This window comes from Rutidosis leptorrhynchoides, unplaced genomic scaffold (genome assembly GCF_046630445.1).
Source record: "Rutidosis leptorrhynchoides isolate AG116_Rl617_1_P2 unplaced genomic scaffold, CSIRO_AGI_Rlap_v1 contig432, whole genome shotgun sequence".
Classification (NCBI taxonomy): domain Eukaryota; kingdom Viridiplantae; phylum Streptophyta; class Magnoliopsida; order Asterales; family Asteraceae; genus Rutidosis; species Rutidosis leptorrhynchoides.
The window spans coordinates 52,272-68,588 of record NW_027266664.1 but is presented as its reverse complement, the minus strand read 5'-3'; the positions used below and the strand labels follow the sequence as shown (position 1 = coordinate 68,588).

The 16,317-nt window shown below is 40.1% G+C and overlaps 1 protein-coding gene across 1 annotated transcript; it reads right to left on the bottom strand.

The window, feature by feature from the left end:
* Window positions 1–15,017: 15,017 nt before the first annotated feature.
* LOC139883660 (uncharacterized) lies at window positions 15,018–16,069 on the bottom strand. The gene is made up of 2 exons (XM_071867806.1): window positions 15,762–16,069; window positions 15,018–15,330 (listed from the first exon to the last, which is right to left on the bottom strand). The coding sequence occupies exons 1-2, from the start codon at window positions 16,067–16,069 to the stop codon at window positions 15,018–15,020; spliced, it is 621 nt and encodes a 206-aa protein (XP_071723907.1).
* Window positions 16,070–16,317: the final 248 nt, after the last annotated feature.

Genomic DNA, 16,317 nt, shown 5'->3' with positions numbered 1-16,317 from the left:
TGAGTCGGGTGTACTAGTGACAAAGATTAGCTCAAGATCATTCCAAGAATTGGCCATGGACTGCTCGGCCTGATTGGAAGGGTAACTAAGAGATCAATCGTGTTATAATCAAATAATTGGCCATAAATTGATCAAGGGATTGGCCATGGACAAATGCAATGACCATGCAAGTGGACTCAAGCCATTTGGCCAATGGACAGCTACCCAATCATAGGGGTTGGTCAAGGGATGGTCATATATCACCACGGATCGATGGGCGATCATGAATTGTTCTCAAACAATCGTGTTCCCATCGTGGGTGATTCTGCTTGGTCATGTACCAACCATGGAGAACCATGAGTCAACCTAGTACAACCCTGTGTCAATTATAGATTGACCATCTCAAACACCCACATGACAATCGAGAGTCAGCATGGATCAGGCCTTGGGCTGGTCCAAGAGCCGATCTGCTCCACTAGAGCCGATCTAAGGGCCAACCATTGAGCCCATACCCTGGGCCACCAACTTAGCCGAGAAGGCAAATTTTGCCTATCACAACCACACCAAGGGTGGCTTTGCCACAAACCTCGAGTGTGTTGGAATGGTCAATAGGGGATGTACACAAATAGCTCTTACTTGATCTCGGTTGTACTTTCAATGGCTTATTTCCCATGTTTGTCATATTCTTTGGAAATGGACAATTGAGAACATTCTAAAACCCCCTAAGTCATTCATGAAAGGGCGTGACTCATCACCTTAGATGGACACTTCCAAATTTGGTAATCATTATGGGGATTATGTAAAGGACTCTTGACGAATGTACCAATAAGAAGGAGACACCATGGCCAATTATTACCATCCTAAGGCCTTGCCACATAACCATCTTTACGGTTTCACCTATTCAAAGTGACTTATTCTTCAAGAATAGGTCAAGTACTTAAGTGGACTAATCGGAAAAGAACTTGGTAGAATATTCTAGAAGAATAAAACTTGAAAAGCAAGTTTTTAATTTAGGCATGTGCTAAATATTAAAGCCTCATGATTAACCAAATCTAGGCATTTAATGAGAATGGTGAGTCATTGACTTAGGTGTCCATGGAAATATGGTCATCATTACTAGAAGATTCTCCTTGGAGAACAAGTAGGTCAAGTAATAATAGCATAGTGTAAGTGGTCCAATGGGAGGGAAACAAGTAAGCCTTCCATTATTCTTATAGGTCATTAGGTGTGCCATCTTTCCAAATAGGCTTGCCACCTTGCAATTTAAACTTGCCACTTTGTCTTTATAGCTATGCCACTCCAAGAAAAGGTGATTAGGTCATTTGGACAAGCAATGATGAGGATGGTGTCTATAAATAGAATAAGCCACTCATTCATTTCCATCATTTGATCTCTCTTGTCATTCATGCGCCATTTTTTCCTTTCTTTCTTTTCTCCCGGTCCTACACCACCGCCCCTCATCAAGCCGCTGGCCCTTGCATCTATATGTCCATCCAGGTATGTAAGATCCCTAATTCTCCTTCAGAACGGTAGACTCCATTATTGAGTCTAGTTAGGTGCTCGCCGGTTTAAATGTAAGATCTTTTGTATGGTTTGCTCATGCTTGTGCTTGAATGTATGCTTGAGTTGTTCACACTCGGAATGAAGCGAAGGTTCATTTGGGTTGAGTTCAACACGAGGCAAGGTCACCCAAGTCCATGAGGCAAGGTCATCCAAGGCCACAAAGCCATTGATCGACATTAAAGCATGCCGATCCAAGTCTCATTTAGTATAGGGACCACCCAAGGTTGAGAGGTCTTGGATCGACATTAAGGCATGCCGATTTTGAGTCTTAATCAGCACTAAGATCGCCTAAGCCCACAAGGTCTTGGTAAGGCACTAAAGCATGTCAATTCTATGTCTTGATCGGTGAGGGGATTTTGTGCTTGAAGTTCGACTTAAGTCACGAATAAAGAGTCATTCACGGCATGAAATATGCTCATGCCGGGTCAAAGCTAAGGTCCAATGAGCTTAGGATCTTCATGAAGCGAGGTGTCCTCAAGCCTTGAGGTCTTGGATTGGCATTGAGGCATGTCATTTCCAAGCCTTATCCGGTGTGGGGATCAGCACTAAGTGTTCGGTTCAAGTCACGGATTAAGGATCGTTCATGACATGTTGTATAGTGCAATACTAGGATTCATGGCACACAGATATGAATGAGCACATCTTCTAGCCATGTATGAGTTGGCTATGAAAAATAAAAAAGATAAGAACCAACTTGTGTGATGCACTTGTGTGTGCATTTAAAGAGGAAAGAGCATCCATCGTCACATAGCATTGGTGGCGATACCTCGTTCATGGAATGAAATGCCCTGATTGAACTAGGATGCCTAGGTCCTGTGCCTGGAACTCTAAGGAAGCTAGCCCTAAATAGTTTTGGTTGAGCTGAGATGCCCTAATCGAGCTAGAAACCCAGCAAAATGCTCGAAGCCCCAGTTGAGCTGGGAAGGCCTAGTCGAGCCAAGATGATAGTAAAAGAATCATTTTATGACTGTCGGTTATTCATAAGCATGATATGTTGATGTGCTCATTTTTAAGCCAATGGTAGTTTTGCGTGGACATCGTGTATTTAGTCAAGGCATGGCAAGTAATTTGCTATTGATCTGTCATCGACATTGTTTGTAAATGTTGTACTTCTTAGAAGAAAACTAGGAATTTTACTTACTAAGCTCCCAAAACTCACTCCTTCATTTTGCAAACTTCTAGGCAAGGAAACCCATGTCAATTTTGAGAGCTACAGTCATGCTAGAGGAGATAGGAATCCCCCTAACCTATGTGGAAACTTGTAATGTTATGTAAAAAGGAAAAAAAAAATGACCCGTAAAGAAAGGGCTTGTAAATGTACCATTGCAATATAAAGTAGTATATTCCGTGTAATGTATGTCCCAGTCTTCTAGCTGTTATTTGTCTGGAGAGTTGTTTGTCCACTTTTCCACATGTGCTTATTAATAAGATAAAAACAATTGGGAAGGCGTCGAGCCTAGGACGTTGCAAAAATAACCCCTACCACTCAAGACTCTAGAAATGGGGTTGGGTTCATTCAATCAACATTTGATCTCAAAGCCACGTGCAATTTCAAAGTAGCATATGCAATCTTCATAAGCAACGTGCGATTTTCAAAGCAAGCATGTAATTTCATCACAACATGCATTTCCATACATTTATGCATCATATAATTTTACCGTAGATTTGCATAATCATGGCACATTCGAGTCAAATGCAATATTTTGGTTTATCATGCAATGACGTGCAATCATCTAATTCTATATATTGAATTCTATATAACATACTCTATCAATCAGTACTTCAAGAGTTCGGTCAATCATATTCCCTGCATAAACACCAAATTCTTCAAAGAAAGATGGAGTCGGTTTAAAAATATTATTTTCAAATATTATCTATGATTTACAAAATCCTTATAGAAAATAGTCATGTGCAAGGGTTTTGGTTGATAGACCAATAGCCTTTGAGAACTCAACCCCTGCAGCCCATTCAGATCAATCCCCGCAAGCTGCATTTGGTCATTTGGATTTCGATTATGACAATATTGGATAGGATAGGATAGGATAGGATAGGATAAAATATGAAATTCAGGGATTTTGCTACATCCTATTTACTATTTGGTGAGTAACAATAATAAAATTGAAATATCCTATCCTATCAATAGTTTAGTATTTACGACATATTAATCTAAATGAACTGGAAAATGCACAAGCAAATTTAGTTAGAGAGAGAAATATGACTATTCACTTTTGTGATTATGAAAAATATAGTGCTTTGACTCCCATGTTACTTTCATGAAACTCCAACGTGTACCCCAAAGTTTTGGAGAAAGAGTTTCAACTCTCTTGTAGTTTTCGTGGACTTTTGACGTGAACTAGAGAGTTACAACAAATGAGAAGAAGCTTCAACTCTCTTGTCATTTTTGTGAAACATTTATATGAACTAAAATACCAAAGAGAAGTCACAAAACTTCAGCATGAATCGGAGATACATAAGAGAAGGAGAAGGAAAGAGTAGGTTTTGTTTTAGAAATTTCATTGCCCCTCATTTTCTTAGAACTAAATAGATCCTTTTAAAGTTTGAATTTGTTCATTTAAAATATGGGTTCTTCTACTTCATTTTTATTTTATTATTTTTATTACCCATTTCCATACCAACCCAAGATATGCTTATTGGTCTATATGTATTAATGAGTGGGAATCGCCAAGGTATTTGTAAAAATAGGTATACATACCTTATGATTTGGTTTCTTTTTATCATACTTATTTCTTTTTTTGTTTTCCACAAAAATTAAATCATTAAAAAAGAATAGTTAACTCCTTCTTTTCAATTTTACTTCTATTGTTCATTTGGGTTTGTAGCCAATGGAAAAGTAAGAGCGATCAAATGATACGTCTTGATGATGGAGCTTATCCCTCATCATCTTACTAGCCAATCTTAACCCCTATTATTTGGAGATAGTATCTAGTATTCAAAGTTTGCCTAAATTTGATACTACTATCGTAGCCCGCACTGAAACAATGCTTTACCCCTAAATATCCAGTCAACTAATGCACCTCAACGCATTTTGGGGAGAACCAACTAGCTCTAGGTTCGAGTGACATTTCATCCCTAAATACAACTCATCTATTGATTCTTCAACATTAGTTAGTTTAGACTTCCACTTAGTTTCAATCAAGATTTCTCCATCTCTTTTTTTTTATTATTTCCCTTCCATCGTTTCTCAATAAATTTTTTATCGAATATTAAAATATACTATTATACCTCAAATACGTAATATATATATATATATATATTTACACAAAATATATATTATAGAGTTAGAAGAAATTCAAATATATAAATAGAAATAGGAATAAATAAAAATGGAAATTTTAGTTTTTTTTGTTATTTTGAATTATCTATTTAATATTTAATTTCAAGTATTATTTATATTTAATTATTATTTTAATTATATCATTTAAGAAATATGTTATTCAAGAAAATAGCTTTTTATACCATGAATATAGGAAATGTTATCCACATTTATTTCACTTCTCCCATGAGATAGTTTCATCCATGTTATATTCAACTTATATCCAACTTTCTCATATCTTGGGCAAGAACCAAACATAGAATAGGATCTTGACCTTTTTCCTAGTTACCAAATGTAGTTCAGCGTATGAATCACCAACGGATTCTTTGTATCTACAAACAATACATCAACCAAACACGAGAGAACCTCAAGTGAGAGCAAAACCCAAACTTTGGAGATTAAAATCACGAGACCAAGAGAGTAAATTAAACTTACCTTAGGAAAAATGTTAAATGAAAGCCCTATATCAATAGGAAATTTCTCAAATATAAGGGGAACCCTTCGAAGGACGAGTGCGACCTTTTGAAGGGTTAAAATAGCCTTGCGAAAGGCTTGCCCGGCCCTTCAGAGGGTCGTCATGGCCTTTCAAAGGGCTATTTGGGTGGAGCTATTCAGGCCTTCTGAAGGGCCGAAATGGCCTTTCGAAGACTCAGAATGGCTCTTTGAAGAACTAGCTCGGCCTAGCACCGCACGATCCTGGGTTGGCACAGGGGTAGGCCTCCCTTGCAACCATCACGAGGTAGTCGCATGCAGGCCGAGCTTACTGCCACCATTTCTTTTTTGAATTGAAAATTTAAATATGCATTTTCTTGGAGATTTGACCCAACTTTGACCGCTCACTTCTATCTCGTCTACCATCTAATCGGCCAAATTATTTGCACCTACAGAAAGTTTGCCAACTAAATCTTCCCAAAATGCGGTCCAATTTCCCAAGAAAGTGTCAGGATCACAATGAATTTCCACGGTTGAGGCAAATAGACCATCAAGGTAAAAAGTTGTCATTTCTTCTTCTAGAAAACTTTGATTGACGTTATTCTTGAGACATTTGAAAGCCCATGACCAAATCCATGAAATCTCATCGCTCAATCTATGTATGTCATGCCTTGATCCTCCGAGTACATGCCTATCCCTCCTTGATCGATTAAATTGCGACATTCCACGATTCGTCGTCGACCCATTCATTTTAATATGCATGTGGAAGCGAATTACTAATCCCTTGACAGTAACAAATGTGGGATAGTAAAGCAAGACAACGAATTTCAAATCAACACATTATAAGAACCCATAATCCGGTTTACAATTAGAGGCCAACTCTAGGATCTAAGTATAGGAAGTCTATCTTTTAAAGAATTTCTGAACCATGCATGCTCCTAATCCTTCCGCCTCAAGCTCTGGGATTCTTTTCCCTAGGGACCTGAAAATTTTATCTCACAACGGGGTAAGACGGCATCTCAGCAAGTTCAACCCCCTAAGACCTGACTAGGAAGAAAGTACGCCAAAGGGCTACCTAACCACAATCATGAGTCGGAGGACTTATCTTGGCCTCAGTTCCTTCCTGCAAGTCGATACAGTTCAAATGATCATCCAATCAATCATTTCACAAATCAATTCATTCACTCATATCAAACCATCAACCAATCGATTAAGTCAATTCCATATCATCAAGATCATTCCTCGGTCATCTTAATCAATACTATCTATAAAGTCCGATCATAATCAGGACTACTCACTTTAAGCCAATAATACATAGTATAGCCCGCCAGGAGCTGCTAGTTACACTGATCTGATATATTCATTATGCTCGCCAGAAGCTGTCAAATCCATTGATCTGATATATTCATTATGCTCGCCAGGAGCTGCCAGATCCATTAATCTGATATATTCATTTTGCTCGCTAGAAGCTGCCAGATCCATTGATCTGATATATTTATTATGCTCGCCAAAAGTTGCCTCAATTATCGATATAGTAATATGCTCACTGAAGCTGCTAGATCAACTAATCTGATATATTCGACATTTTCACAATTTTTATCATTCCCAATAAAAATATTCGTGTGTAGGTACACAATCGACCTTAGCCAAAATATAATATTTTCTCACTTGAAAATCCCACTAATTTCAGCAATCTACAAATTCATTTTTGGCACTGAAAATCGACGCCCAGTGATTTTCTAATTAATTATTAAAATTAAATAAATTTAGGAATAATTTCCTAAATACAAATCACACAAAATCAGCACAAATTAAAGCTCAATTAAATAAATCACACCACTACAATCACCCTAAAATTTTGATCACCAGCTATTCCGGTCTAATTTTTGGAGAATAATAATTAATTAAATAATTACGGAAAATAATAAATAAATGCCAATAAATAGAACTTTGGCCCATAAATTCTAATTGAAAGCTGAGACAGGCTCGGAAAATTACCAAACCACTCTAATTAAATACTAGAGCTTGTTTAGGCTCTAACTACACTACTCTAACCACCTAACATGTGATAACAATTAATTAAATTGCTAATCTAATCTAACTATCATCCTAAACCATGCTTAGTCTAAACTAAACAACCCTTAAACGTCATTAACTTACTAAGCAAGAATTAGTGAGTTAAACTCACCTTATTAATGATCCGCTTGGATCAAAACAACGAGGACGTGATGAGGATCAACCACTTTCAAAGTGGTGGCACCAATGGGGACCCGGAATGGGCCGAAAACGGCCCCGCAAAGCCCACGATGGGGCTACTCGTTCTGGATTTGAACGTGGCTGAACGGCAAGGTGGTTCCACAGGTCGTGGTGCAGACTCGGCTTGATGGGGCTAGCTGTGGGCTCGTGGATGCGGGAAGGACGTGTCGTTGCTTTGGCGGGATTTGACACTGCAGCAAGTTGAAGACACGATTTCAGTGGAGGAAGCCTGTAGGACATGCTAGCGCAAAGGCCGACGGTCCACGGGCTGCTGAAGTTGACTGGCAAGGTGGCAATTTTAGTTTTCAATGAAAGAGTTGTAGGGAAAATGGGGCCAGAGAACATGCAAGCTTAGTCTTCGACAAAACATAAAGTAAAAGAAAAGGGATGAGGGAGAAAGAGAATTCACAGGCTGCTGGCGTGGACAAAGATGAGGGAAATCGAAAATAGCTAAGAAGGGTAAAGAGTTGTCAGCCAAGAGAAAAATAAAAGAAGAAAGGAAGAGAGAATGCTCGGCCAAGGGAGGGTGTACGAGAGAGAGAAGAGAGATAAGAATGAAATAAAAAGTCAAAGAAGAAAGCAAAGGGAGACCAACTGGCAGGGGACTATCGGTTTGGGTGTCACGCCCCGAACCTCGAGCACGTGTACATCCCTCAATGGTCAATAGAATTTTGTGACATTCCCAAGACTTATCGCCAACCATTTTCATTTTTATTGCACTTGCAAAAGCGAATTAACTAATCCCCTGACAATAACATACATGGAATAGAAAAGCGGGACAACTAATTTCAAATTAAATACAATTTTATAAACACTTCAAGCTTATACATAAGGTCTATGTTAAAAAGAACTACTGAGCCACCTATGTTCCTAACCCTTCCGCTTCAAGCTCCTAGTTCTTCACACTAGGGACCTGAAAATGGTTATACAATAACCAGTAAGATACAAATCTCAGTGAGTCCTCCCCTAAGCCCCGGTTAGTACACCAACTCGACTCGAGGTATCTCTTCAAAACCATCCCACAAACAAACCAAAGATCAACAACCAACAATCAATAGTCAGTTCGTATACAATCTTACTCAGTATGCCATACCTTGCACACTAAAACTCAACATGATACACGCAAAACACATTACCATTAGATGATGCAGTTGATCAATCATATACGAGTCGCCATCAGAAGTAATCTCACTTGGCCATTGCCACACTCTACATGTTATTGATTTATGCACGTGTGCCATAAACGACGTGATTCACTCATAATATAATTAATGCATATAACAATTTCACACATCAATGCATCAATTTAGATCAAGTCATCAATCAATCAACTCAGTCGATTCCATGTCAACAAGACCTTTCCCGATCATTTCACTTACTCAACCCCAATGCTAAATTACGACTCAACGAGCATGGCCTATTAAATCTTTGGCAGTAATGCTGAATTACGACTTAGCATTTACAACCGATTCCAAATTCGGTGGTCATACTAAATTACCACTTAGTGGGCAAAACCGACTCCAAGTTAGGTGGTAATGCTGAATTACAACTGAGCAAGCACAATCAACTCCAAGTTCAGTGGTAATGTTGAATTACGGCTCAGCGGCACAACGAATTCCAAGTTCGGTGGTATTCTTGATCTAACCCACCTATGACCAACAATATTACACTTCTCAACTTGATTCCTTAATTAACAAGACCTCTTGGCCTAACTCCATCATATTATGGGTACCCAATAAAATAATCATGTGTGGGTACACGGTCGGCTTTAGCCAAAAATATAATAATTTCACTTTTGAAAATCCCACTAATTTCAATAGTCCACAAATCCACTTTTTGCGTTGTAAACTAGCACCCAGTATTTTCCACTTAAAATACTTATATTTCATAATTATCACACAATTACACAAATCATCACTCAATTCATGCGAATGTCCATGCATTTACACATCCATTCACTTCATAGGATTAAAATAAATGAATTTAGAATACTTTTCATTCTCGAGTTAACAGTGCTCGTGAACAGTATCACGTGAACAATACTACATGAACAGTGTTTCATGAATAGTAAAATTCCAGAATTTAATAATTAATAAATTAAATCCAATAATCATTAAAAAAATTAAATTAAACAACCAATCAATTAAAACTAAACATGTTTAATTAATCACATAAGCCACATTAAGCGAGTAAAGCAAGACTAAACTAAACTAATCTTAGCCATTAATCTAACCACCTATCTTAGGAGTAACCTAGCTTAATTAAATCTCCTAAGCTAGAATCAACACTAATTAAAGCAACCCTAAGCAAGTTTAGGCACTAATAAAAGAATTAGGAGCTGAACTCACCCGTTAAATGGGCCGGAGACATGCACGCGGCGGCAACGACGAAGGCGACACACTGGGACCTCAACAACAATAATCCAAGGCGGTCCTAAGGCTAAAACAACAGCCACAAGTTCAAACTTCCTCTGCAACTCCAAGAAACCGAACATCAAAGGAAAAAATGGAGTAAAACAACTTCTCTAGGAAAAAATGGGGTTGGCTAGCAACCAATGGCATTAGGGGTCAAGGGGGTCTTGCTGGTGGTTGGTATGGGTGAAACTTGGGTTAGAATGCGTAAAAATCGAAGAAAACTCGAAACAGGCGAAACTAGGCGAAACCGAGCGGTCCGGCAGCCGATTCCTTCTTACCGACGGACGGGATGGTCAGCGGCTCCGTTCAATGAGCAGTAGCCACCATTTGTACGAAATCTCTCTCCTGGTCATGGTGGTGGATGGAGCATAGGCTGATTCCCACGGGAAGACCTCTTTTAACTTGGGTTTTTGGAGAAGGGTTAGCTAGAGTAGAACAGGGTTACGTGGACTGGTGACCGATGACTTCTAGTCGGTCGGCGGGTTAGCTGGCGGCTCCGACCAATGAACGGTGGGGTCTAAGAAGACAGTCTAGTCCTCCTAAAGACAATGATAGGTGGCACGGGAGTTAATTCATCTAGGAAGCCAACAATCAACTCAGCTTTTCACAATGAGGTTTGCTGGAACAGAAATTGGAAGAAAGGGAGAACGAGGAAAGAGAGACCTCGATGTTTGGGGTTGATGGAAGGGAGAGAGAGAGTGAAGATAAAGTTGAAATATTCTACATCAAGGCTCATCAATGCTTGCCCAATTCCCCATGCAAATCCCCTCATCTTCTCTCTCTTTCCTTGCCCTTATCGAAATGCTTTTAGGGGCAAAATGGTAATTTCCACATTGCACAAATTACCAATCTGACCTTGGCCTGAAATTGATGGGCAGGCCTAAGAAATGGGCTTGGAAATGAATAGTAACGAGCTCAAAAGTTGGTTAGGCTCAAATAGGCTTAAGATTAGGTAATGGGCTTGAAGGAAGAAATTATTGGTTTAGGCCTAATGGACTCACTTGCTTGCTTTGGGCCCAATATGGTGGCTGTCCCACCTTGGGCCTAAGGCCCACACTGGCTTTACTCAGCTCACTTCCTCATGTGTTCACTTTCTCGAACCATAAGCCCTTTTTCCCCATACTCAACTTTCTCGGCACAGCTGACTATCGAAGTCGCATCATCCAAAGTCTGTCCCAGACATTCCCAATAATTCAAAGTCCAATCTTTAGTTCTGTTGCGACCTACTCTCGGGGGGAGGGAATAGGTTTAGGGGTATTGCCTAAGGACGGGCCTAAGACCCAGGATTAGGCGTGAGCTTTCCCAAGCCCATACCCCGCATAATGTTGGGATATATTTTAGGAATTTTGCACAAAAAGAGTCACCACTAGCCTATTGGGGTCGGCTAGAAACCAAGTGAGGCATGGGAGTGTACCTCACCTGTCTCCGATCCTCCCCTGTTCGGTTTGTTTTGCCTCTGAAGTTCCGGTGGGGTTGGAGACAGACGGAACCTCCAACAGAGATCGAGCATAGCGATTGACGACCAAAGGGGGTTTTCTCCTCCTCCCCTTCTCTCTGTGTTTCTCTCTGTGTTTCGTGTATTCTCCCTCTTGCTCGCTCTCGGCTTGGTGTTTTCTCTCCTTCGTCCCCCTGGTGTCGATTTCTCTTTTCCGATTTTATACCCGACCAGCAAGCGCGCATGGCCTCTGCAGCTACCAACTTGCTGGCCGGACTGCACCCCTGACCCGCGGATCACGCTGCTCGCCTACTACCGATCCCCATGCTCCCTTTATCGCTACTCTACTTCTGGTTTTCTTTCTTTGCAGGTCTTGTAGTGAAGACCGGTTGGGGGAGACGACCAGCTCACTCGTGGGCTGGGTTGAAGGAGGAAGTGGGTTAGGCTAGGCCCCGCGTAGGGAAAAAGAAAAGGAAAGGGGTGGGTCAGGCTAAGGTTGGATTTGGCCCGACCCGACCGATTTTTTTTAATTTAATTAAATAATATATATTTATTAAAATTTTCTTTTGTGATTAATTCCTAACATTTAATGTTATTTTAAATTAATTAATTAAGGTAAAAAATTAGGTGTCAACAGCTGTCCCTCTTTGAATGTAACCTCGAAGAGGTTGCATTCAAAGATAGGAGACACCTAAATTATTTCGACAGTGAGAAACCCTAGGTGCATATGCACGTACTAGGTCGATGGAAGTGGCTCATAACTATGAAAGCGCGTCTTATCAATAAGAGGAGGAAAGACTTCGGGCTATAGAAGCCCACCGGGTCATAAGAAAAATGAGGACTCGGGCTACGGAAAGCCCACCGGGTCATAAGAAGGGGGTTGAAGAACTCCGGGTTATGGAAAGCCCACCGGGTCATAAGAAGGGGGTTGAAGGACTCCGGACTACGGAAAGCCCATCGGGTCATAAGAAGGGGGTTGAAGGACTCCGGGCTATGGAAAGCCCACCGGGTTATAAGAAGGGAGTTGAAGGACTCCGAGCTACAAAAGCCCACCGAGTCATAAGAATGGGGAGAAGGAAGATTCTGGACTACATAAGCCCACTTGATTATAAGAAGATGACATGGTTTAAGGTTGACCATGAACCTTTGGAGATGGCGTGATTTAAGGTTGACCATGAACCTTTGAAGATAGCATGGTTTAAGGTTGACCATGAAACTTTGGAGATAGCATGGTTTAAGGTTGACCATGAACCCTTGGTTTTTAGGGAGGCACCCATTAATCCTTTGAAAACTGGCTTCACTTAGGAATCCTGTCAAACTCAACTTGAGTGAATGTCATTGAGACGTCATCAAGAGACGTATTGGCAATATTGTAGCATTAATTGAACAAGCTAATTAAGCTAAATCCAACTGCTTTGGAAAAACATTTGATTTCAATCAGCATCATGTCGCGCAAAATTGTCATCTTACTCATGGATATATCATTAATCATCAAATTTTCTAGGAGTCAAGTTCTTATCAAGACGATCACGACTCGTGAAAAAGGCTCATTAAGCATACCAAACTAGAGTTTCTTAGTCAGAAATGGCTTCTCACGCACTTTCGATAAAGTGGCTGCTTGATCCCATCCATTCATGTGGGAGATAACTAGTTGCTGAGGGTATCTCACATAACCTAGATCAAAGGCTTTCAGAAACATTCGCGATGAGCACAATATGATCGATCAAAAAGGTCTTTTGAAAGGACCGCAATGTAGGTTTGGTCATAGGCTTACACAAATGGATTATTGCTTTGAGGCCAATAAATGAATCATTTGTCGCTATCTTCATCAGGTTTACAAATCGAGAACTTGGAAGATAAGATAAGATAGAATTACTTCCACTCCTTCAAGCAGTAACTTCTTTGTGGCATTCTCATTTTTACTCAAACCATCCCAATTAGAAGAGACTTCGGAAGAGGGTTGTAATGCTGGCTTGGGAGAGGCTTGAAAGGCCTAAGATTTTCAAAAGGATTTTTAAGAGTCAGTGATCATCATGGCATCGTGACCAAGTCACTCAACCTTTCGAAGTCATTTGGCTTTTGAAACACAGCGCATTCTCGAAAGTCCCTTAACTAATCATTTTTGCATGGGAGGTTCGATCTTCTCTAATTTCCTTTACACTTGCGATGATTTTTTTTTTTTTACATAGGTACTTGGGCTTTGATCATTTTTCTTTCACATAAGATGCAGCTTTTAGTTCTTTTTCTTGACGGGCATTGGCCTTGCTTTTGCCAGGCACACTGCTTTTTCATGCCCCCTAATTTGTCGAACCTTTTGCTCTATGAACTTTTGTAGCTCTTATGACTTTCGAGATGCTTTTCACATTTTCTCATGACTGTCAATTGTGTTTGGCCAAATCTTATACCTTGCCCCACTTAAGGGAGATGATCACCACTCAGGACTCAGAAATGAACAATCAGGCTCAAATTGGTTAAAGCAATAGGTATCAGTGTTTGGATAAAGAATGAAATGCTCTTCTTCACTTTGGAATGAGTTAAGCTCTAATAAGAATTCCTCTGAAGCTATCACCGGAAGATTGATGCAAGTGGAAGTAATAGGATCTTTCTAAATCTTTCGCTCTACAACGCGACCGTAACCTCCCATGTTGCCTCATTGTAGGGTCATACTTGACAAGAATAATTTATAGGGTCATTTTTTGTGCTTTTTGTCTTTTTTTAGTGCAATGCTTGGGATTGATGAAAGAAATGTCTTTATCAGTTCGATCTTTGTGCACAATGCGAATGAATCATTCGTCCTAAGAGAATGTCGCTTTTCACTCAACTCTCAAAAGTGTTTGAAGGATGTGTTTGGAAATGGGCTTGCCTTTCCTCATCCTAAGTATCTCTCGTTTGATATGGTTAACGTTGCACTCTTTTTCCCGAATAAAGTCATTTTTACGAGCCATTTTTCTTGAGGGTCGCAAACGTAAAGCGTGCATAGTGACACTAGAGAATAGGTCATGCGAATCATGTCATGCATTTTTTGTTTTTTTCCTTATTCTTTTGTTTGTTTGTTTTATTTTGTTTTGCCCCTTTTTTTATCGTCTCGACTTACCTCTCAAAAGAGGCATTCAACCTGTTGTGTGAAGACTTGATGGATTCTTGAGTCAGTTCTTTCCCCTGCCATTTTCTTGTTAGAAGGTAGGGTGCTTGAAACATAAATAGATATGCGTGTATGCAACATATGCATGATATCTACAATGCTATGCATGATGCTATGCGACTTGAATTGTGCATGAAGTGACCCCTCGGCCTTGATTTCATTCATGGAAAATACTTCTTGACTGCATCAGCATTTACAGGTCTAGGCAATTCACTACCATCCATTTCAACTAAAATCATGGCACCACCAGGAATAATCTTCTTAATGACATATGGCCATTCGTAGTTCGGGGTGAATTTGCCACGAGGATTTGGTATGATCGGAAGCACCTTCCTCAACATTAGGTCGTTGACTTCGAAGTGTCTGGGACGCACCTTTCGATTGAAGGCTTTTTGCGACTCGTCTCTAATAGCACTGACCATGACACATAGCTTGCAATCTCTTCTCATCGATCATGTTTAACTATTTATGCCTCTGTTGCATCCACTCAGTCTCATCAAGCTTAGATTGGGAAAGGACCCTTAAAGAAGGGACTTCAACTTCAACAAGCAAGACTGCCTCCATCCCATACACGAGTGAGAAAGGAGGTGCCCCTATGAAGGTGCGGATAAAAGTTCGATATGCCATTAGTGCGTAAGGGAGCCTATCGTGCCAATCACAATAATTTTTAGCGGTCTTTGATAAGATTTTCTTTATGTTCTTGTTCGCTGCCTCTACTGCTCCATTCATTTTAGGATGGTACGATGACGAGTTCAAATGCTTAATTTGAAACTCACTGAACAAACCATCCACGACTTTGTTGTTCAAATTAGTGCCATTATTGGTAATGATCGCCTCTGGCACCCCGTATGAGCGATAATGTCACAACGAATGAACTTTGCCACATTCTTGGCAGTAACATTAACATACGAGTTGGCCTTAATCCACTTGGTAAAATAGTATATCGCCACTTAGATAAATCGATGCCCATTTGAAGCTTTAGGGTTAATGGGCCCAATCACATCAATTCCTCACATTGAAAAGGGCCAAGGTTGAGACATTTGGTGAAGTTCAATTGGAGGGGCATTTATCCTCTCTCCATAAATTTGGCACTGGTGACACCATCGTACGTGCTGAATGCAGTCAGACTCCATAGTCAGCCAATAATAACCGAGTCGCGTGATCTTTCTCTCAAAGAAGTGTCCATTCATATGGGGGCCACACTACCCTTCATGTATCTCTTTCATCAAATGATTGGCTTCTTTAGCATCAACACCTCTTAGCAATGTCAAGTCAAATGACCTTTTGTAGAGGACATCTCCACTAGTGAAGAATTTTGATGCTAGCTTTATCAAATGCTTTCTATCTGCTGCTTCACTTCCTTCGAGGAATTCACCCTTTTGCAGATACTTCAAGATGTCATGATACCAAGGTTGTCCATCCGGTTCCTCTTCAACTTTCAAGCAATAAGCTAAGCGCCTAAGGATTTCAATTCTCAACTGTTCAATATCCAAGCCTCCAGCTACTTGCAACATCGAAGACAAGGTAGCTAGGGCATCAGCGAACTGATTTTGAGACCTTGGTAAGCATTTGAATGATATTTATTGGAATTCTTCCGTCAACTCCCCCAGGAACTCATGATACGGAATCGATTTAGCTATGTTCGCCATTTGCCTTCAGTCTGTAAGATGATAAGGGCTGAATCACCATAAACCTGCAGCTTCCGAATTTTCATATCAACGGTGGCTTGGAGGTCTAGAATGCATGCTTCGTATTCAGCAAT

Bases quoted from the DNA above. Each gene is read 5' to 3' on its own strand.
- LOC139883660 (XM_071867806.1), bottom strand. From the start codon at position 16,069: ATGTTGCAAGTAGCTGGAGGCTTGGATATTGAACAGTTGAGAATTGAA. The intron at 15,331-15,761 runs GTAGTGTGGCCC...TGGTTTGTTCAG, and splicing joins ATGAAAGAGATACATGAAGG to TGAGTTTCAAATTAAGCATT.